The sequence below is a fragment of the Anopheles marshallii genome, chromosome 2 (genome assembly GCF_943734725.1).
Source record: "Anopheles marshallii chromosome 2, idAnoMarsDA_429_01, whole genome shotgun sequence".
NCBI classification, from domain to species: Eukaryota; Metazoa; Arthropoda; class Insecta; order Diptera; family Culicidae; genus Anopheles; species Anopheles marshallii.
The window spans coordinates 48,867,224-48,889,406 of record NC_071326.1 but is presented as its reverse complement, the minus strand read 5'-3'; the positions used below and the strand labels follow the sequence as shown (position 1 = coordinate 48,889,406).

Here is a 22,183-nt window from a genome sequence, read left to right as displayed (position 1 = left end):
GTTAATAGTGAAGAAATTTTTTCATTTGCGGTAAATTTGCAAAGGAATGCATAGGCGCTTTCAATGTTTTCAGGCTTAGCTGCTTGCGCGTAACCAAAGTATGGATGTTTTAGTCCGGCCATGAATGCGGCTAACACATCTTCTTCAATGAATCTGCAGATAGCTGACCAACTCTCACTATAAATTCTGTTCTGCTTTGCGATCGTTTTAATGTTGAGCATTATTTCTTTTGTTCTTTTGTAATACGAATGGATACTCATATCATCATTTTGTTTATTTGACCAAAGCTGGGCTTTATATGTGGCTAATTCTTGACGATCACCAAACGCTTCTATCAAAACTTTTTTTACCTCATTGAAATCGCAAGGATTTCCTGCTAGACATAACGCGTCTTTGGCATTACCGGAAATTTTATTTAGTATCGACTGAACGTAAATATCATACACCTGGCTACTCACTAAACTTTTGAAAATACTAAGCGTGTTTTCTACCACTATTATCCAGGACTGTAACTGTTTACGATTTCCATCATACGAAGGGATCGATTTGATTGGATCAGGGATCCGAAAAACATCACCAGTAACAGTAGTAGACGGTACAGGCATTGTAAAAGTGTTTTGAGAACACGTGTTTTCAGGGTTCATCAACCTGTGCAGTGCATTTTCATACGATTCCTGTTTTGTGGATATCTGTTGAATATTCTCATTTAAAATGCTTATTTGCGACATTAATTGTGTCAAAACATTATTCATCGCTTGTGTTTGCGATTGCGATTCGTCGAGAGACATCGTTCCTAGCTTAATATCAAGATTTGCTATCGGAATATGCGCTAAACTACCGGAATCAATAGAGTCGACACTGTCACTGTATTCACTATCACTGACGGGGTCACGTCTGGCGGATAGTATCTTATGCAGGTCACTCATACAAACACACACGCAACGATAGAAAAAAAAATCACACAGACCGTCTATCTAGTAGTGCGGTTTTGTGCCTAGATTTTGCGTCTATCTAATAGTGCGCTCAATCTGTTTCGTACACGGAGTACTTTGCTTTTTTTTTTTTTTTTTATTTGAGGTTAACTCAATGTGTGCTCATGTGGAACAAAAGGCAAAAATCGTCTATCTCGTAGTCCGATTTAGCTTGCAAATTTTGCGTCTATCTAATAGTGCGCACAAATCAAATTCCAACGTTAAACACCTCGTTATTGTTTTGTTCTGGAGTCAACGGTCACACACAAAAGACTCCGTTGTAAGCACGTGTTTACAGGACGGCGGCACCGCAAATCACCCGAACTTTAACGATCGAACGGAGATGAAATCACGCTTAAATTAACACAAACGGACTTCGGGTACACTTATTAAAGATTCAATTTCACTAGTAAGCAAAATCTTTTTCGCACTGTTTTTACCTGTAAATTTTCAAATTGTACTCACAACTACCGGCTGCGCCAATGATGAGTCGAGGCTCGATGAGGTGTTTATTCGTTCGTTGTTCGCACAAAAAGAGATCGATTATAGCGGTTACCGATCGTACAACGTTATTCCTCCGACACACACGTGCGCACATGCACTTATATGTGTCGTGCCGTTCGTTTAAAACACGTAGTCCTCTTCTATGGTCCTCTATCGATATGCCCTTTCCTTGGCATATAACTATACATTATTTTATGTTACACGTTTGTTATAACAGCCATGAATTTCAATTGACCCATATAAAGAAAATACACAACAAACACAAAAATTGTTCGTTGCTTTACCATGATTTAAATATAGTTACTCCCTACTTCCCCCGTGGCACGTTCAATCACGACTTTTTTCACTCACTCTTTTGGAGCGTGATTCCAGAAACATCGATAACCAACCAACACCATCGCTAGTGTTGATACTAACTTTCAATACCCGGGATGCCGGAGAAAGGTGGAATACTGATGACATGAACAGGACCGCGGGCCGGAACAATCGGAAACATGATAAGGGTTTCAACATTTCCTCCCGTGCAGCCATGTTTAACGGCGCTCGTAATACAGGAATGGAATAGGTTAAACACGGGCACATACATTTAAACAGATGTGCACACATACACATGCACGTCAGTGCCATGTATCATTTTTTACGGTCTGGCGGTGTGTCAGAACGTTTAAAATGAGCAAAACGGGATACCGTAGATTTTGCACCTTCTTCATGGAGTGTAAAAGAGTAGGAGCAACCAATCAACTCGAACGAGTGGGTGAAGGAGAGCGCAATTTCAATTGTACTCAGATGCTGGAAGTAAAGCATAGGCAGGGGTCTTAAATAAAAGATTGTGGTTGTGGTGGGTCAAAAAGTGTTATCGGGTTAGTGGCTCAAGGAATTCTCGAGAAACATCATGTAAAAAGAGTAAGCATGAAGATGATTTTGTCGCTTTAGAACAGAGTTACGTGCTTTAGTTCATGCTTAAAATATTTGATATGGTATTATTTTAACTCGGCCTGAAGGTTTGTGTAATACGTATAGAGTATTTCTCTGCTTATCTAAGAATCATTCCTGTAGATGGCATATGTGATGACAACTTCGCACACGAAGGGACAAAGATTTCCCCTTTTGAGAATTAATTTCAGCCATTTGACAGTGCGTACCATATTCTGTAGTTTTTTTTCTTCCCATCACCACGATCAGTACATCCTTTTAGCATCGTGACCTTTGGTTGCTACGATACGAAAAGAAAACGTTTGGTAACTGAGGCGTGTCTGTTTTATTCACCTGATAAGGAAAAAAATATGACAACAAACGGGCAGAGACCAAGATGGTGCAGTTTGCGTTTTACAGAAGCTGGCAAAGAAATAACTGGCAACATGGAGCCGGATGTGCAAACATGTTGCTCGTGGATGGTGGAATGGTTTTCGAACCCCAAACTCCGTATAAGGATCACATGCACAGAACCAGGATTCAAATATGAGGAAAAAAATGAAACGCAAGATGAGCAAACAAGTACGATGGCCCGATATCATGTCATAAGGCACACACAATCCACAGACCAAATATTTGGATTGTTAGCGCAGCTGGGGTGAAAGGTGAACATGCTACTAACCAAGGCATGCTAACGAAGGAGGGTACTCTACATTTTCCGTTGTCATTTTTTTTCAAAGACGTCGCACAATATAATATCTAGCTTAGATAAATTCCACGTGTAGGTACTGCTCAGATCCCGCAGTCTCGTAGTGACTTCGAACCGTCTGCAAGGGATGTTCCTTTGCACATTTATTTCCGTTGTTCCATCAAAGCATGCTGAGAACAATCCAACGAAAGAACTCCACCGAAAAACAGGAAAAGTTGTGCGATTTTTTCGTCATCATCTTTAAATTGTAGCGAAGTGGAATGAAAAATCGAATCAACAAAAATGAACTGGTTTGTTAAGGACACGATCGATAACCGATCAGAGAATCAAATTTTCAAGTATTTCAAAGTGATTCGTAAGCATAACATAACATTTATTATTATTTTTTTTATTCAGTACTAATGAGTTCGACTTGAACGAATGTAGCATACCTTATCAAAGCCCACCCACTCTGACGGTACATTGGCAATCATTTATTGAAGAGATTGCTGTTAGAAAATTGAACATTGTTTATCAGAAGATAATTTAAGGTCTAAAACATGATTGAACCAAACCTTGAACATAATTTTTGTATAAGTATAGGCATTGCAGATATGTTCACAATTGATAAGATTGAGCATGGTTTATGTAACGAACGTTTACGTTTGGTTAAGGGTAACTGAATAAAATGAAGGAAACCAATTCAAATATGCGATACGATATGTACGAATGTGGTCCAAAGAATCTCATACCGAAAACCTTTCAGCATTCATAGTGCACAGAGTTCTTCCTTATTTTGAGATTTGATCCGTCGCAGATGAGACACAATTTCACACCCTATTGAATTTCTTTTTGAATTGATTTGAGTTGATGTCCTCGGGCTTGGTGACTCAAGTGTTTTTTCTGTCTTTTTTCTGTTCTGTTTTTTTCTGTCTAAGATTCACTTGACACTGAGAACTACGGATTGAACTAGTAAGTGATGAATAGCGTGTCTGTGGTTCCTTGGTCCATTCAAGTGGTGTAAAAAGAACACCAAAAACGGTTACTTAGCAAAGTGGAAGGGTTGAGTTAGGTGAAATTAGATTCAATTTTTTGTTTCAAACTCGAATTAATACGTTTAATTACGAACCAATTGTAATTTTCGCAAGAAAATTTACATTTACTCTTTTGGTACAAGCTCGTTTCATAAGATATTACTTCATCAAAAAAAGAGTAACATGTTCAATTTTCGAAACACAAACCTCTTCTGAAAGAATGTGAAAACAATGTTGAAACTGCTGGCAAGTTAACTTAACTGCCGACTGTATAAAAAACAACCCACACTCTTCTATCAAATAATGGGACAGTCTATGGCTCGGGGATTTCTGGGGATTTCAATCGAGTTTTTGTTGTTTTTTGCCTCCGAATAATATTCGACATTCCTTGGCTTTTGCCTGTTGTTTTTGTTGTTGTTGTTGTTATCGGTTTACCATTATTCCAGGTTTTTAAAGCGATCATTTCGTCCCAATTTCTACCTCCACCTGCTGGTAATTTGAAACTTTCACTTTCATTTCTTTACCGACAGAAGGGGAAAATTTCGCTTTGAAGCGGATGGTCCTGATGAATTTTTGGGATTGATGGACTAGCACACATACACACACATACATCACATCATTAGCAAACCATTTTGCTACCTTTACAGCAACGAATTTTCTTAACCCAAATGCCTACCGTTTACGAGGGTGGATTGGCACAAGCTGCGAGCATTATTAAAATACCATAAATCATATATTTTAGCCCACAAGCCGATTCTGCTGCGCTAAGGTATGCATTCCCTGAAAAGGGTAACTAAACACCGGTGGTTGTGTGGTTGGTTTGTATTGTACAGCGGAAAAGATTAAAAAGAGATACAAATACAAAATCAAAGAGGCAGCAGGAGCGAAGACGATAGATAGAAAGAAAGTAGAGAAACTGTGTGGGAGGCACATCACTCCCTCCAGATGCCGGTAGAAGGACTGTGATGCTGGCCGGAAATGATGATTCATTGGCCGTGCAAGGAACGGTGTCCGGAAAAAGGAATGATTACATATTTATTCAAAGATTAGTTCGCAACTAGAAACATGTAGCACAATCTATGAAAATTCTACATCGAGTTTTGAATTTTAAGGTCGGAAGTTTTAAAGACCCAATTTGATGGGAGCTTAAGCTAACGGGATCCGCAATTGATTATTCATTAGCATAATGCCGGAGCTAAATTTGATTGTCAGGAAATAATATTAATAATTCTATACTCCCTTCCTTGGTCATGCATCATAGTAAGAATTCATACTTCATTTAACAATTTAACTGGATACTCATAGTCGTTACTTCAAGGAAACGGTCTGAATAGGATCTTATACTAGTATCCTTAAGCAAAAAAAAAACAATGATTATTAATCACTTTTTAAAAGTATTAACTACACATTTCCAAATACTTATATTTGTTTACAAATTACGGAGATTTTTTTCTGGAACTGATTTTACATCGTTCCACACCACATTCATCATTAAAGTATATTTGTGAATAAATCTCTTTTAAAGCATTTCAAGGATCCAGGCCAACTTCCATGGTTAACCCTTCTCATGACGCCCACAGGAAACACAGGATGAAACTGAAGTCCGTTTCGTGCGCTTTTTGTCACCATCACAAATTGCCACTTAAACCCTCCCTGAATACAGGAAGAGAAAAACTGGGTCTTCCTAAAAAAGGGTTCACTCACCAATCGAAATGGTGACCGGCCGCGCCATCCGCCTTGCAATTTGCGGTACCATGTGATTACATACATCTTTACCGTTCTGTGCTTCTAGGGCGGGTGTGTTTTTTCTTGTCCGCACTGTAACAATTTTCTTCACCTTTGGGGACAACCTTTTACTACGAACCATGCAGTTTCAAGACATCGTAAAGATTTGATACCTTCCGAAATCGGAAAGCTAGCGTAGGAACGCAACGAAGGTGTGTAACGCTTACAGGGGAGAAGAAGAAAAAAAGGATGCTAATCTTAAGGTGCCCGAATCATCATCTGGCCAATGTGCGCTGTTCATACCAATGATCATCATCCGTTATCCCAAACCGGACCGAAAAGCAAAGTTCTCCACCATGTGAAACACAATGTCGCACGGAAAGCAATAAGTATTCCCTGCAAGAAGCTTCTGCAAACTGCTGCTTCTAACCGAGTTCGACGGGCAAACGAACAGAAAACAGGGACATAATAGAACAACAAAAAAAATCCCGATTGGACTGTTTTATCTTTCCAAGAAGTTGGCTTCCACTTTCGGACCAACTTTATTAAGGCCGGTGGAGGCTTTCACCCCGTTTGCCCCGGTGATCATTTTTGGGCAAATTGCCAGGCTACAACCATTTTCCACTCCATGGGAAGAGGAAGGAAAGGAAAGGAAGCAAAAGTGTGTTAACTCTTTTTCTGCTTCAGTCTGGCGAACACAGTCTACCTAATCAACGAAGTAGTTTTTCTATCAGTTTGGGAACGACACTGCATTACATGGTGGACGGGGCTGTGTTTACGAGCTACGAGTAAATATTGTGGAGAGAAAATTGTATCGAAAATGGATCTATTTATAAATAAGTAAAAAGGAAGCGCATGGTGTCCTGTTCACCGCGCCCGAAAAATGGGCTACTTCCGGTACGGACGACAAAAATCGCGCAATTCCGCTGGTTTCTGTTCGTACGATCGAACCAATTGAGCTTTCTCGAGGTAATGTATAAATGCAATAAAATGTTATGCTACACAGTAAAATGAGATTTTTCTTTGCTTTAAGCTGTGAGATCCTCAGACAATATTCACTGTAAACCGAGAATTGTGTTTTGTTTCAGTGAGGAGCACGATGCAAGCTAGATAACAATAGTCCCAATAGTTTTTGTTGAACTGGAGTAGCTATCAATTGTTGTTTCTACTGTTATGAGTACCAAAGTGGACTTTAGACTAACAAAGGAGGCCAAAACCAAATCTTTAATATTCTCGAAACACTAAACCACAAATGCATGATAGCTAATGATAGTGATGATGTTTGGCCTTTACATCTAACATTAAAGTTCCTTATAGAATCTAGCGACAAATGGTAACGCTTCAGTAAGTATGCCTCTAAACTGAGGTCTAACATTCTTCGTTTCTACATTTGGGATGAAATATTCGGGGCAAGTTTTTTCACTTAATGTCAACTGTAAATTATTACGGTTTACAAGGACCGCACTTGTGGGGAGGGAGGGGGGGGGGGGGCAAGCAAAATTCACTTTCCACAAAATAACCCAAACGGACTGCGAAAGCTTTCCATTTGCTAATCCGGCGCAGCTCGTGACCCGAACCCGTGTGAGGTTGTGAGGTTTAACATTTGAAATAATTTCGTGTTTTACGTGAATAATCATCAGCATCCTTTTTTTTAGGGTCAGTTTGTTTGTGTTGTGCCTACTCATAAAAAAAAAAAAACGAATACAGGCAGCTTTGTTGGCTCGTGACGAGTGAAGTGAAGGATGATAATTTATATTGGACTGGTAAAAGTAAATTTTAATCCTACTTTTTCAGACCGGTTTCAAAGTCGGTGAGGGATTAAACGAAATTCTAGTGTGCTTTGGTTTAGTTTTGAAAGTGTAGGAGGAAAGCCGACGAAAGATGAGAAGATGATTTAGCATGAATTGGCTGCTGTCAGAAACCGAATGGGATTGCAATGAAACAGCAAATGATGTAAAGTTTGCAAGCATACGCTTTAAATTGTTTTAAAGCAATACCTAAACTGGCTTTAGCTGGAAACACGTTCATAGAAAATAGTGAATTTAAGTGCTATTTAAAGGGTTTTTTAAATACCATGATGTATCTTACAGAGTTCATTCATTGAATAAAGAACCACTATTATTAAAGAAAATGGAAGGAACATTGTGAGCAAAATACGATTGTAACAGAGATAGATTTTTTGCAGGGAACAAATACTTACGCATTTTTTGTTTTCTGTAATAGTCCAGCGTTGGTTTTGCTGAATAACAAAACGCATTAGGTTTACTTTCAATTTAGTTCTACTACAAGTCACCCATACAGGAGAGTATTTGACTATTATTAATACTCAAGTTATAAAACACATGATAAGGAATACGAAGAGTTTCACATAACTGCTGTGTTTTTCTCGTTTTATCGTCATCTAATAATATTAAAAAATATGGGCTCGACCGTATACAAATTTTACCACGTAGCCGGATAGTCAGTCCTTGTAACAGGGGAATTGCCCGTATGGGATTTTGTCTAAGTCCTATCGCGTGGGACCGCAATTTTACACCACCAAAAATTACATACTTCCAAGCGAAACAATTATTAAAAAGTGGTAGAATATTATCTTGCAACTTGTTTGCATGTTTACAAAAAATCTAAAGTTAATTACGTTGTCCTTTTTTGCTTACTTAACCCACCGGTTGTTAGATAAAAGGCTTGAGTTAACTCAGATTACAGATATCAGCATTTGTTCAGTGGCAAGATAAAAACGACAAGTATTGGAAGAAAACCTTGTACAAAACGTTTTTTTTGTACGCAGAACAAATGTGTAATAAAAAGAGTAAACATACCCCCAAAAATTATGTATCCCGAATGTTTCTTACACGAATCGCTCCCAAACCAAATGAACTAATTAATTTTTACGTCAACAGAAAACTGTCATCAAGCTAAATAGCATTTAACGCAGCCTGGAGACTAACCAACAAGCCCGATGTTTTTTTATGGTTGGCACACACAACAAATGACGTTATTGGATGGCGGTCATTTAAACACTGAAGAGAAAGGACACTAAAGATAGAGATAACAACGTAAGAAAAAATGTAGGTGTGCAAATGAAAAGAAAAAAAAACACGATGGAAAAGTTTCTTGCTAAATAATCTGTTTACCTCAGCATCGAAAGGTCGTTTATAACCATTTTTCTCATCTTAAGTGAGTCTAATTATGTTGCGTCATGATGGGTTTAGCGTGATTTATTCCTTGTTTTCTTAAAGTGGGTTAAGTAACCGTCACGCTAAACACATGTTGTTAAACCATGTATGCTCGGCGGTTTGCATATTTAATCCGTTTTTAATGTAAATTTAAAGTTCTTCTTTTTCTTTAGTGGCACTACATTTTCAAGAGGTTCAGGCCTGCCATTGCTGCTTTCCTTTGACTTAATTTATCCGTAGTTGAATGCGTACGAGAGATCGGATTTTGTAACGGTCCTGTCATATTACTTCCCTGACTCCTGGAAATTAACATTATCACAACATTATCCCGTCATTCCAATTCGGGTTCCAAGCGAATCTTGCCACCACCCACTAACTGAATCGACTAACGAACACTATAAAAAAGCAACGTCAGATAAAAAATATACCGGACTAGTCACACTAGATCTAGAGAAAGCCTTTGATACGGTATGGCACGATGGACTGTTGTATAAAATGATCAGTTGTAATTTCCCCCCCAAACTAATCCTGCTAATACGATCCTTCCTATCCAACAGATCTGGCTCAGTCTACCTTCAATCATGTAGTTCAGAAATCTTTAATCCTCTTGCCGGCCTACCACAAGGTAGTGTACTGTCCCCAATCCTATTTAATATTTTTACATCCAAAATGCAGGGCGTGGAAAAATACGCATTTGCTGATGATTTTGCTATCAGGTCATCGGACTCCAACCCCAACACAGTATTGAAAAATCTTAATCAGGGAATTCGAAAATATGTCGATTACTGTGACAAATGGAAACTCAAGATAAAGGATGGAAAAACCGAAACAATATTTTTCACTAACTGCCGCAGTGCTAGGAAACTCCCAAGCCGCACCCTTCATATCAATAACACCGATATCGAATGGAAAAACTCTATCAAATATTTAGGAGTAATATTAGACACAAAATTAACATTTCAAAAACACATAGAAGCTAAAATAATTAATGGCACAAATGCACTAAGAATACTATACCCATTTCTAAACAGGAATTCAAAGTTAAATCTTCGTAATAAGCTACTTATGTATAAATCATTAATTCGGCCAATACTCTTATATGCTGCACCTATTTGGTGTGACAGTGCACCATCACATATACACAAGATACAGGTTTTCCAAAATAAATTCTTTAAAAGAATATTGAATCTTCCTCTAACTATAATGTTTACCTCCTAAGATAAGGTTAGTATTTAAAATTTGATTAAATTATATTTAAGTTCTTTTTTGTTTTTTTTTTGTAATCAAGTCTGTAGTATTAGTTATAGTTTAGTTATAGTTAATCATTATTAAGGGGTTTTTAGAATTTTTCCCCAAACAAATTTTCCTCCCAATTTAAGAAACATAATCAAAATAGCCACAGGCTACAAATATCTTACTATTCGAGTTAAGGAAACATCCGGCACCGATTAAATACCAATACTGTTAGTGACTACATATATATTATAAATAATAAATACGAATGAATGAATGAATGAATGTATCGGTCCTGTCGAGTGTAACCGACGCCGTTTGTAACGTTTGTAATAAAAAAGCAACGTCAGATAAAAAATATACCGGACTAGTCACACTAGATCTAGAGAAAGCCTTTGATACGGTATGGCACGATGGACTGTTGTATAAAATGATCAGTTGTAATTTCCCCCCCAAACTAATCCTGCTAATACGATCCTTCCTATCCAACAGATCTGGCTCAGTCTACCTTCAATCATGTAGTTCAGAAATCTTTAATCAGAAATACACCACCCGGTTCATAAAAATAATATAGTTGAGTGAAATATTTTAAAAACTAAGTAAAAGTGTATAGTAATAGTGTACATAGTGTGTATTTCATCATGTGATGCAAATGCAAGGAATAAGCTAAGCTAATGTATACAACGGTAATATTTTAAGCTGCTTAAAGTGCATGAAAATTACTGCAAAATGCCGAGCACTCTTAGGCCATTATTTCCCACGTTGATTTACACGGGAGAGAATGAACTTCGCAGAGACGTGATTACCAACATGGTACAAGCAGCAGAAGAGTAGTTGCTTATTTTATGCCACTCGTAGCACACATCTTGACTATGGTTGAAAATGAGCTGCGCTTAGCAATTTTCCCTGAAAAGGTTTATTATCATGAGGAGATTTCCAAATGTCAGTGTAGTCCGGGATTTTGATGTATTAGGATTACATTGTTGCAAAACTTTGCGCTAAAATTAATTTTATAATAGACCTCCTCATGATTGTAAATTTGTTGCATATCCGCATATTTTCAGTTCAAACAAAGAGTCAATTGTTTATTGCGACTCGGTAACACGTTGACAATTCAGATTAGTTTTTAATTAAAACAATAGATCCCGAATGTTAGCATAAATTGCAGTACACATGATAAGAGAAGATATCCGGAGATAGAGTAATAACCTCATCATAAGCACTGTTCGATTATTATCTTAAATGATTAATTATGATGAAGATGCAAAGAACATCGAGGAACGGCGACTCGTTGTGGTAATTGTTAACGACCATCCTCCCTCACGTATTTTTTGCTGCTTTATGTTTCGTAAAATTACCCTCCAAGTGTTTTGCGATTGCTTTTTCAGGCTTGTCGATGAGTGAAGTACAGAGTAGCTATCAAGAAATCACGTACTCGTCCATAAAGCACTCGGCGTCTCCATTCAAAAGCTGGCACAATACCGGTGCTCGTGGAAACAAGGATCAATAAGGGTGTATGCGAGAAAAGGACAGGATCATTCAAATTTCCCTCATTTCGTCAATACATTATATGCGAGAGTTCCACAGTTCAGGCATGCATCATTATCGCTATCGTTGATTAACGGTTTTCCGATGGCAGAGGATTGAAAGAAGTGCTCCTTCGGTATACGCATTGCCTAACGAGTGGTTTTAGCATTTGTGTTGACTTGTTTCTTTGGGTGTTGTGCGAGTTTATTATTTGACTGATGATGACAGCATGACTAGAGACAGAACGCAACAGTTTTGTCAAAACGAAAAGACGTAATGGAGAAAAAATAGCAAAATCCATAAACTGCAGAGCGGTTAACGAAGATATACGCTACTTGTGTGTAAGGAACTCTATGTCATCGAATTATTATGATTAATTAAATTTCATCATTTTATTTTTATCATACTTGCTTCGTTTCTTGAAAGCCAGATAGAATGCATACTGGAAAAGACGTTGATGGGTACGAGGTGGACCATTTACTGGGATAACTTTGGCAATTTGTTGTGATAAATGATTTTTTGGTGGTGTGAAAGCGGAAACCTCAGATTAGATCGCGTCAGTCGTACACAATAACACCGAAACACGGTGTTGAAAGGGTTGTTACGCACGTCGATCGGTATCGGTACGGTTGGTGATGGATTTAGCGCCCCGATGGAAGGGAAAAGTTGCTGAAGAGTTTTAAATGAAAACAACGTTATGCTACCACCCGAGATGCCTTTTGTTTGATGCTGCTGAATTGGGGCGGCTATTTGGGATGGAGTTGCCGAGAGTTAAGAACAAAGAAGTGGTAAAGCGCGCGATGTTTGAGACTGAAATTGAAATACGCCAACTTTGAAACTAAAGTGACGCCACGTCATACAACTTTATTTGCCTCATTTTGGCGCAATACTGCAATCCTGTTATACGGAAATTTTAATCATTATTTGTACAGAATTATACAGCATTAACTTGAATTTTGGAACAGTTTCTTATTAAAATTTATTTTTTTGCAAACTGTTAATTACATAAAAAAACCCATTGTAAAAAATTTCATACACAAAAACAAAACTATGCTTTTTTTAAAATAAAGTGTCCAGCTTGTTTTAATAGCGTCCGACGATATTTTAAGAGTGTGTTTAGTGCCCACTTCGAGGGTTAATTGTGGTCTGTTATGGTGTGTTTTGTGTGTGCAAACTTCGAGAAAAATTAAATCAAAGAAGTGAAAACACACATTTTTTAAAATGTGCGCTGTAACTTATTTTATGTTTATTAAATTTGTGTTCAAATGATAATAAGCAAGCGTTACGACATATTTTTGAACAAAATTAGGACAAAAGCGAAAATGTTGTATAGAAAAATTAAATTTTTGATCTTCAGCTATCTCGAGCCAAATGAAAATAATATCCTAACCCCTGTTTTGGGTAATTTCTAGAATAACTACAATGTGTCATGCCGTTCGGATAAAGATTTGGTACCCTTGGATTGTTGTGGGTTAATCACTATTCGGGTAAATACTAAAAACTTATTTTTTTCTAAAACAATATATTCTATACATATTTGAGGCAGTAATTGTTCAAAAATTAAATTTTGCACATAACAAGCGGCGTTTGCAGTGCATCGATTTTGTGTTGTTATTCATCTATTGAATGAAATTTGGAAGTGGGTTATAGTGTTGCATTATATTTGGACTTTCTTAACAGTTATTATTTATATTTACTTTAATACTTAGATTTTTGTGCTTATTGTGGGCTTTAACAATGGTAAATACCCCATATCTACATTTTATTCATTATTGATTTAGAATTTCATTCGTATTTCAATAAACGTTCTAATATACTTTTAAGGTGTTATTTTAATTGAAATGCAAACCAACTCTCGTATCACTCTATTTAACGTTCATCAAGGTATTACGCATCGGATTTTTATTCTTCTGTGTCGAAATAAAGCACTTGTGCAAATCATGCAGAACCCTTCAGAAATCGGTGAATGGTTTTTTCTCACGCTAACCCTTATTGGTTAAATTCCATTTTTTATATTCAAAGAGTGAAAAATACGACTCAAGATGTTAAGTGTTGAATGATGGAAGGAGGACAACTGAAATAAATCAGATAAGTACCTCTTCAAGTACCGATAAAAAGTGGCCAACTTGTCTCGTATATTCACCTGTTAAGGACTCCACCCTAGCAGAAGAGTGTTTCGTCCGTGTGAGAGTTGTTTAAATTTAATTAGCACGGTCTGTTCAAGCGTTTCTGTGTCGTTTTTGTCCGAGACATATACCGACAGAAAATACCGAATGCCACTCGAAATGCACACGAAACGATATAAATTAACATACTTGAGCACCTTCAAAATTCGTAAAACGTTGGTTGGTAGATTTTTATCCAATGATTTGGTTTTTGCGCCTCAGCGTATATATTGTGTTAATGGTCTGAACAGAAACAAATGAGGATAAGAAACGCAAACCAGAAACAAGAAATATAACCCATGGTACACTTCCAAGCACTTATCTGTGGTACATTTCATGACCACCATGGTACCGTATAGAAGAAAAGGTTTAAAAAAGGACAACAAATCTCTGCTAGGCACTACTTGTTAAAGTCTTTGGCGTACTTACCGGAAATAATGGCGCCCCGTTTACGCAGACACTCTCGGCGAACCGGACGCGGATGGGGCGTGATTTCAGCTTTGCCTTCTTGCCCGCCGATAGCAGTGTTGATTTTCGACCGACCGCATTATAGAGCTGCGGCTGGCACACAAGCAGCGTGACGGAGGATTCACAATTTCTAACTAATTGTATCACATGGTCCCGGGGTGCGTCTTTGACGTCCTCACCGTTTACAGCTAATATTTGGTCACCTGGTTCCAGCTGGAAGAGAACGAAACGAAAGTGTAGCGTCGTGTGAAATTCAAACGGAGTCCTGGTGAGATATTTTTTATGCGTATTATGACGGTAATAAAGAGCTAGAAATTACGACCTTGATAGATAATTTAAACGTTAGTTAATTTAAACAGTGCAGAGATTTTTTTCGTTGCTAGTTAACTTTTTTTATTAGTTATTAGTAGTGGCTTTTTCTGCAGCGAATACTGAACAACAGACCGTTATTTTTTCATCGCTGTCACTCCAAATATTTATGTTTGTTTAGCACATACCCAATTTCCATTTAAAAATTTTTGTAGCATGATTTTGTTAACAAACATGTACCCTTCAATCAGGGTAGTAGTAGTAGTACTACTACTAGTAGTAGTAATACTAGTAGTACTACTACTAGTAGTAGTAGTAGCAGTAGTAGTAGTAGTATTAGTAGTAGTAGTAGAATAAGAATATATTTGATTGAAACATTATTTAGTACCGTGTACAATTATTTGCTAATTATGTAGCGAGTTCGAATTTGTCTTTCCTCATTATTTCTAAAAAATCATTCAGCTTATGCTTAATCTTTGAGCGATGTTGATTTTAGCTGACTGTTAAGGCGTTGTGGCGAGAGTTCCGCGGGGAAAATTTTTGATATAACAAACCGCATTAAAAAAAAAAAAACAAAACATATCCTTAGCTTAATCCTATTCAAAGTTCTTATCCTAATTAATCTTAACCTATCTTATTTATCATTATGCAGATCATTATATATTACAATCTATTTTGGCTATTCTGTTGGAGATTATGTACTCTTTTTTGTTATTAATAATAAGGAATTTTCAGAATAAGATGTGCGGATTTGGTAAGGTATGTTCTTTGAATGTTATATTGTTTCATCAATTGGAGTGCATTATATTCCTAACGTTGTAATTCAAGGTTAGTTTTGTTAGATATTGTTGAATGGTTTTCATACACAATCTTTGTGAATCAAATGTGTCCTATGGTATACATGGTGAGACATTTAGTATGGCTTTGAGGTACTTATTCTGACTTATTTGAAGTTTCTTTTTGTGAGATTTGGCACAATTCACATAAAAAGGGGGTAACCGCCAATCATTAAACATACTTTTGAATGCAAATACTAAACGAAAAAAAAATCATTTATTTCTGTCGATGTTATGGTGAAAATGAACGTACCTTATTTACACTAGGCCCGCCTTCCGTAACAAAACGAACGATCACAGGCTTTTCGCTCCCAGCAACGAACCCGAAGCCGAGCGTGGGACTGCGTTGCAGCACGACCACGCGTGGCTCGGGTGGAGCATCATTGCCATGATGCCTGATCGGTTCCTCGTAGGTGGTAGTTTTGTTTAGGTGGCTAAAAGTATTGATAGATACGCCGATGTCAGCAAACTGTTATGTATGAATCGAAATTAGTTAACCTTACTTTATGTAGTACGGTTGTCCTTTTTGGTCGACCGCTTTTTCCCAACCGTACGGTAAATCATTTGTCTGCACCCAGTTCTCGATCGGTGGTAACCATCCAGCCGTCCGCGTAATGTGACTGAAATGATAAAGGTGTAGCAATAGAAAAGCAATAATTAATAAATCAAATCAAAACTAATCATTACACCGGATTGTTTCAATATCATTAGCAGGTGTGAGGGCAATAACCATAAAATCGTCTGCAACAGATGTTTGTTATGACGTTCAATTCAAATCGTAGAATTAATCTTCCATTGAAAATTGCTTTCGGTGCATACATTTGTTGATAACCGTACCCGGTTGTGCAATTTTTTCACTTCATATTGAATACTTCATCCAAGCTTTGGGTGTAAGTATACCATTATCCAGGTTTCAGTCACAAGTTTAATAGCCAATTAGTGTATTTAGCTTCCACGGTAGCATACCATTCAAGTGTATCATTCCGAGAGAAAAAAAAAACAAAATCACAACCTGAAACATTTCCAGTTGTTGTAAAACGGCTCGTATAGCTTGGAATAAATCCGATTTGTGAAACCGAAATCTCGTATTTCATTCAACGCCCAATGCATTAGCAGTGAAGTGTCGATTAATACGATTTGCTTGCTAATTAAAATTCTTTCCCGTCAATTCACACTATTCAACATGAAACATTACATTCCCGAACTCTCCTTCGCTTACAACAATATAAATTAGGTACCACAATTTTTATCGCAATGTTTATGGCAATTAAATGTTAAAATTTACCATCATTTATGAACACTTTGGATAATTCGATCTTCTACTGTAATACTTTCATTATCAGAGTCATCATTGGTTGTCTAAATATCGATTGAACAGCCGGATTATCAATAACGATATTGATGGTCGATTTTAAGCAGAATTGCTAAATATATGAAATCATCATCCATAGAGTAAACGAAACAAAACGAATTCAAATTAAAAGAGCAAAGTGGTTGTAGTATATTACTATTAGTCTGAACATTACTATGTTTGGTAGATCTTAAATGTACTACCCTTCCCTAAGATGTTTGAAATTTTTTTTCAAGTATTACATAATTCAAAATTATTTTTTGATTTATAAAATCATTTGAAAAAATATTATAAACCAAGAACTATTAGCAAAAAAACAGAAGCATTTAACCACATTCTTCTTGTAAATCAGAAACACATAAAAGTTAAAGTGAAGACATCACCCAAAGATTAGTGTGCCAGGTAGAGTGCTTCAAACTGAGAGCGATAAAGATATTTACCAGGATGGTTTCTAACGAGGATCGACACGTCACCGAATCTGAAACCCACGCACGGTAAGAGTGGCATATAATGAATTTAATTTGGCATGTTGAAGATGAAGTTATTTATTCAAATACCTGACTCCGAAAAGCGTTTGGAAGCCACCACGGTAATGTTCGCACCCTCGAGCAACGAGAAGCGCTTGTTAGCATGTTAACAAGACCCGGTGTAACAGTTCTGAATAGAGCAATAGGCACGTCAAATGCTGTGGATTGCACAGGATGAATGGAGGGCAAAAATTAATTTAAATCTCGTACATTTCACACCACTTCACCATCTTTTGTGTTCTAACGGTGCGTATCGGGAGGGGGTTGAAGCTGGAGTAATTTGATTACTGTACACCCGTGGCCACACAGGGAATATGCGAAGTAAAACGCAGATTATTGCTGAAGCACGCTAGTGAAGATTGATGTGAGGTTGCAACATTTCATTTCCACAATCCTCTCCGTTTGGTGTGAAACTATTTGAAAATAGTTAACATCCGCGTAAACGTTCCTACGATCAGGCGTCTCCATTTAATGTTTTGTGATGGAGACGCCCGGTAGTTTTTCAGTTTATTTGGTAAATTGAAGGACAATCACAGTTTATAGATTGAGAAACATGTTCAACAATCTGATGAGTCTACAAAAAAAAAGTTTGCAAAAAAGCAAACTGGTTCATCCGAACTTATGGGGCTCCGTTTCTACGTTGCCCAAGAACAGGGCGTATTTCAAGTTGAGTATCTCGTGTACAAATCAAGTAATTGAATTAATTTCACTCTATGACGCTTAACGATAGATTCGTGAAATCACAATAGAATGCATAGCAATCAAACACCACTCACGATTTAATTAACCATTCAATATTACTCTCACAAACCACAAACAGTCAATTTGCATGACAACAATAATACCTGTTGAACCGGCGTTTAAAACTTTTAATTTTACCAGAATAAAACTGAATCATTCACGGACATGCTTGAAACTGCATTCCTGACTTTTACTGCTCGTATCTGAAATATACTACACAAAATCCCGTTTAAAAAGCGGTAAGGTGATAAAATTTCATGAGCTCGCATTCCCATTCGCCCTTCTCCATTCGTGTCGCTCAATTCTCGTGTTAAAAAGTGTTGATTGGTTCCCACGTAAGTCCCAGGTTTGGTAACATTTTGGCTCACGAATTTCCTGTTGCAAGCGTTTGGCAGCAGGAGGATTTAGAAGCTCATAAAATGTTCCGTTTCCGGTTGTGTGACAGGCAGCACCAAAGTGTTATACTTTGAAGTCGGCCCGTACTGCCGTTTTGTCCATTACAGCATACAGATCGTAATACGCTTGTCTGTTGAAACCCGGTTTCGTACCATGGTACGTGTTACAATATTACCAAACGACATTTTTTTTTATCATGTGAGGATCATGCTGAAGGCATTTAAATCCCATGTGAATTGATATAAAACGATGTTTACAGGCTGTCATCCGTAGCGATTCTGGTTTGTGTACTAGCGTAAAGCGTGAAGCTTCGTATGTAAAATAAACATGAGCACCAACAACAACAACAAAATCTGCATACCCCTTCGAGATACTAACAGTTATCGACATTGAAGCTTTATGCTGTATGTTGTTTATGACTTCCGTTTGCTGCACCTCTTCCCGGAGGGTTGACTTTTTATTGCAAATTGTTTGAACTGAAACGAAATTATTTGTTTTAGTCTCGTTGCACACGTTGGAGTCGTTAATATAGCTTCTTGAAAACGAGATTCTTTTGGTATGCAGAAGCTACTGCTTTGAGTTAAATTTCTTAAAGTGTAAAAGTGTGTAAAGTTTTTTATTCATGAAGAACAGCCAGTGCGTATTGCTTAAATCTATTTATCTTAAATGTATAAATCGATATCTCAATCTACATTAATCTAAGGTACAATTCATATTAATTTAGAGATATTTCCTTTTCCGAATAGTGAAAGAGGACCTTATCCTCATTCAGCCGTACTCAGGGTGTACTCAGCCGAAATAGTAGTGTCATGTTCGGTAGAAAAATTGTGAATCACATTTCATTTACAATTACATTAATACATCTATTTTTATGAAATACATTCATATGCAACACATTTTTTTGTTATCTCTTTGATTTTGTTTTCTTTTTCTCTTTTTTTGCGTTCCTTTACTCTTACCATTGTTATTTGATATTTTGTTGTTGAAAACAAACTATACAAATCATGGTACAAATTAGCATTCATAATTATGTTATTACAACATGGTACACTTAATTCAGTTGTTCCTTTGAATCGGCAACCGAAGAAGTCAAACTCGAAGATACCTTCACTGAAAACAATAATTTTTCATTAATTTCGCTCCCAAACCAAACTTGGCGACTCCACTCCAATGATCGCAATGACAGACCCTGTGGTCAACATGCGGGAGTGAGAGAAGGAAAGAATGGGTAAAAGCAAGTAAGAGTTTATTTACTACCCTTTAAACCGTCCCGTTTAATGGTTACAGCGGTTCCGGGCACATCAACACCGCACCCAGGAAGTCAGTAACATCATTTACGGACGGTAATTGAATCTGATAAAAGCAAAACATTACATTCGAGCCTCTCGTTCGATGGTGTACTGCTAGCTCGTCCTGTTGCTACTTTGCGTAAGGACGTCAATGCAGTTACTTCATTTTTGTTTGACGGGTTTTGCCCCTAGAGCATTTATTTCTCGCGAACAGCACCATGATTGTACTGGCGTTTGTTTTTTTGTTGTCTACAAACAAATGTAACTGTGTAAATGGTCCTGTGGAAAGTTCGCCATGCTTCAGGTGTATGTGTATGCGTTAAACTGTAAAACCTGGATATTTACGCAGAAAAACTCCTCCAAAATTAACGCTTAAAAAGCGATTGAAATCATACAAGTAAATCAGAACAAATGGATAAAGCAGAAACATACCGAGAAAATGTAATTACACGGTACGGAGGGTTAATAAAACAGAATGAAATCAAAACGATTCTGTGCTGTACCCAATCACAGCGATCACAGCCGTTATACAGTGCTTCTAACTGGGTGTATGCTATCTTTAGGACGAACATTAACACGCAGCTCTGTAAAGGTAACCAGCTGGAACGGAGTATTTTTGCAGTTACCATAATTCTATCATCCACAGGTAACCCCCTTTGCGGAATTGGTAGTGGTTAGTTAGTGGGAAAACTTGGTCGAAGAACGGAATAATCTCAGTTATCTGCCACAGGATAACAAATACACGGAGTAAACGGTTTACGGCAAATTTGAGGTGCCTGTGTCTAACTGGTTGATAGGTTATGTGCCAGACGAATGTTGCAAGATTTGCACAGTTTTTTTCCAACAGCCTCGGAACCAGAAAATCGTCGAATCTACGAACAAGCAAACGAACCAACGAATGAATAAGCGACCGTACAGGCGATGAATAGATGGAGACTGTAATAAATTACGCTAATTTAATCACTCGTTATCTGGTGCTACGTTTTCTTTTTCTAAAAAAAAATCTTTTTTTTCTAGTCGATTTACTGATATGTCTAGTAAATAAAATAAATGTAAATGATATATTTTCGTCGCAAATTTTAAGTAAGTAAGTAACAAATACTTGTACTTAACATGTGAGATTCAACGGCATTTTATGTGCACTTTACTTCATATTGGGTGATCCAAAAACCAATTGAATTACAAATAGAAGAAGAAACATACATATTTCACAATCTTTGAAAACACGATGAAAACAATAAATAAACACACATGCCATTATCATCATAAACAATTATTTTAGGTTAGTATTTTATTCTACACTTTTTAGACAGGAAAGTTGTTGTACTTATATAACAGTTGTTATATTTTTTATCGAATATACAAAGAAAAAAAACATTTACTTAGCGTAAATATGTAATCAAAACACATTCTCCATTGTTGCCTTAAATGCACGTTGCAAATGAGAAGCTGTTCAGAGGGTACATTTAATTTTAGTGATCACGACAAAACAACACTATTACACTGTTTACCCTAATTACTCGAGACGGAGATCGTAAAATCATTCTCTATCACTCCCCGGCGAATCCTTAAGGTAAATGACCCATTTGAATTGGTGCTTATCGTTCACATTGCGTAGGGTTGCAACCCAGCCCGTATATAAATCATACCACACCATCCTTGAAAGAGCGTTGCTAGCTTCTCCTTGTAGCAGTGCTGCAGTCGTAAATCACCTGTAGTGGTAAAGAGGACATAAGCAACCCACAAGACTCTCTTTGATAGGGATTATAGAATACAATTATTGGGCTGGTGGAAAATCTGGTGAGTAAACAAATCAGTTTCCACATTGTTACATGGCTTAGCAACACGACTTGGTCGTTCTTCATAAATAAAAAATAATATTACATTGCTTGTAGATTATTTGTTTCGTTCTTTTGCGTACAGTACAGAAACATGCCTCACAGAATTTGCTGGCCCACGAACGAATGCTCACAAACGTTCTGAAAATGCTACTTTCAATAGTTAACTTAACAAAGCTAGCACCGATATGATGAATGTACTTCTTGTCATGTGTCGGTTTTCCTGTTCGGTGGACTAGAAATATTGTGATGTCACATTGCAGCATGGGCTAAGGAGTGTTGGTTTGAGCGTAGCACAACAAAATTAACATCGTTATGCGTTATCAGACCACATTAATCATGTTTGTAAAGCGTCGTCATGTTAGTATTTCCTCTGCAAGCGATAAATATATGCATTATGTCAATTGCAGCTATGTTCGCGTGATTATTGGAAAAAATACCACAAAGGGAAATCACAGTATTAGAAACATCATTTAGTCAAAAGTATTCTTCT

General features: G+C 37.2%; 1 protein-coding gene across 1 annotated transcript in view; it reads right to left on the bottom strand.

The window, feature by feature from the left end:
* Positions 1 to 22,183, bottom strand: part of LOC128719218 (uncharacterized) — a 62,073-nt gene that overhangs the window by 15,442 nt on the left and 24,448 nt on the right. The window contains exons 2-4 of the mRNA XM_053812841.1: positions 16,052 to 16,168; positions 15,802 to 15,982; positions 14,365 to 14,616 (exon numbers count right to left, since the gene is read on the bottom strand). Coding sequence (XP_053668816.1) covers positions 14,365 to 14,616; positions 15,802 to 15,982; positions 16,052 to 16,168 — 550 coding nt within the window. The remainder of the gene's footprint in view (positions 1 to 14,364; positions 14,617 to 15,801; positions 15,983 to 16,051; positions 16,169 to 22,183) is intronic.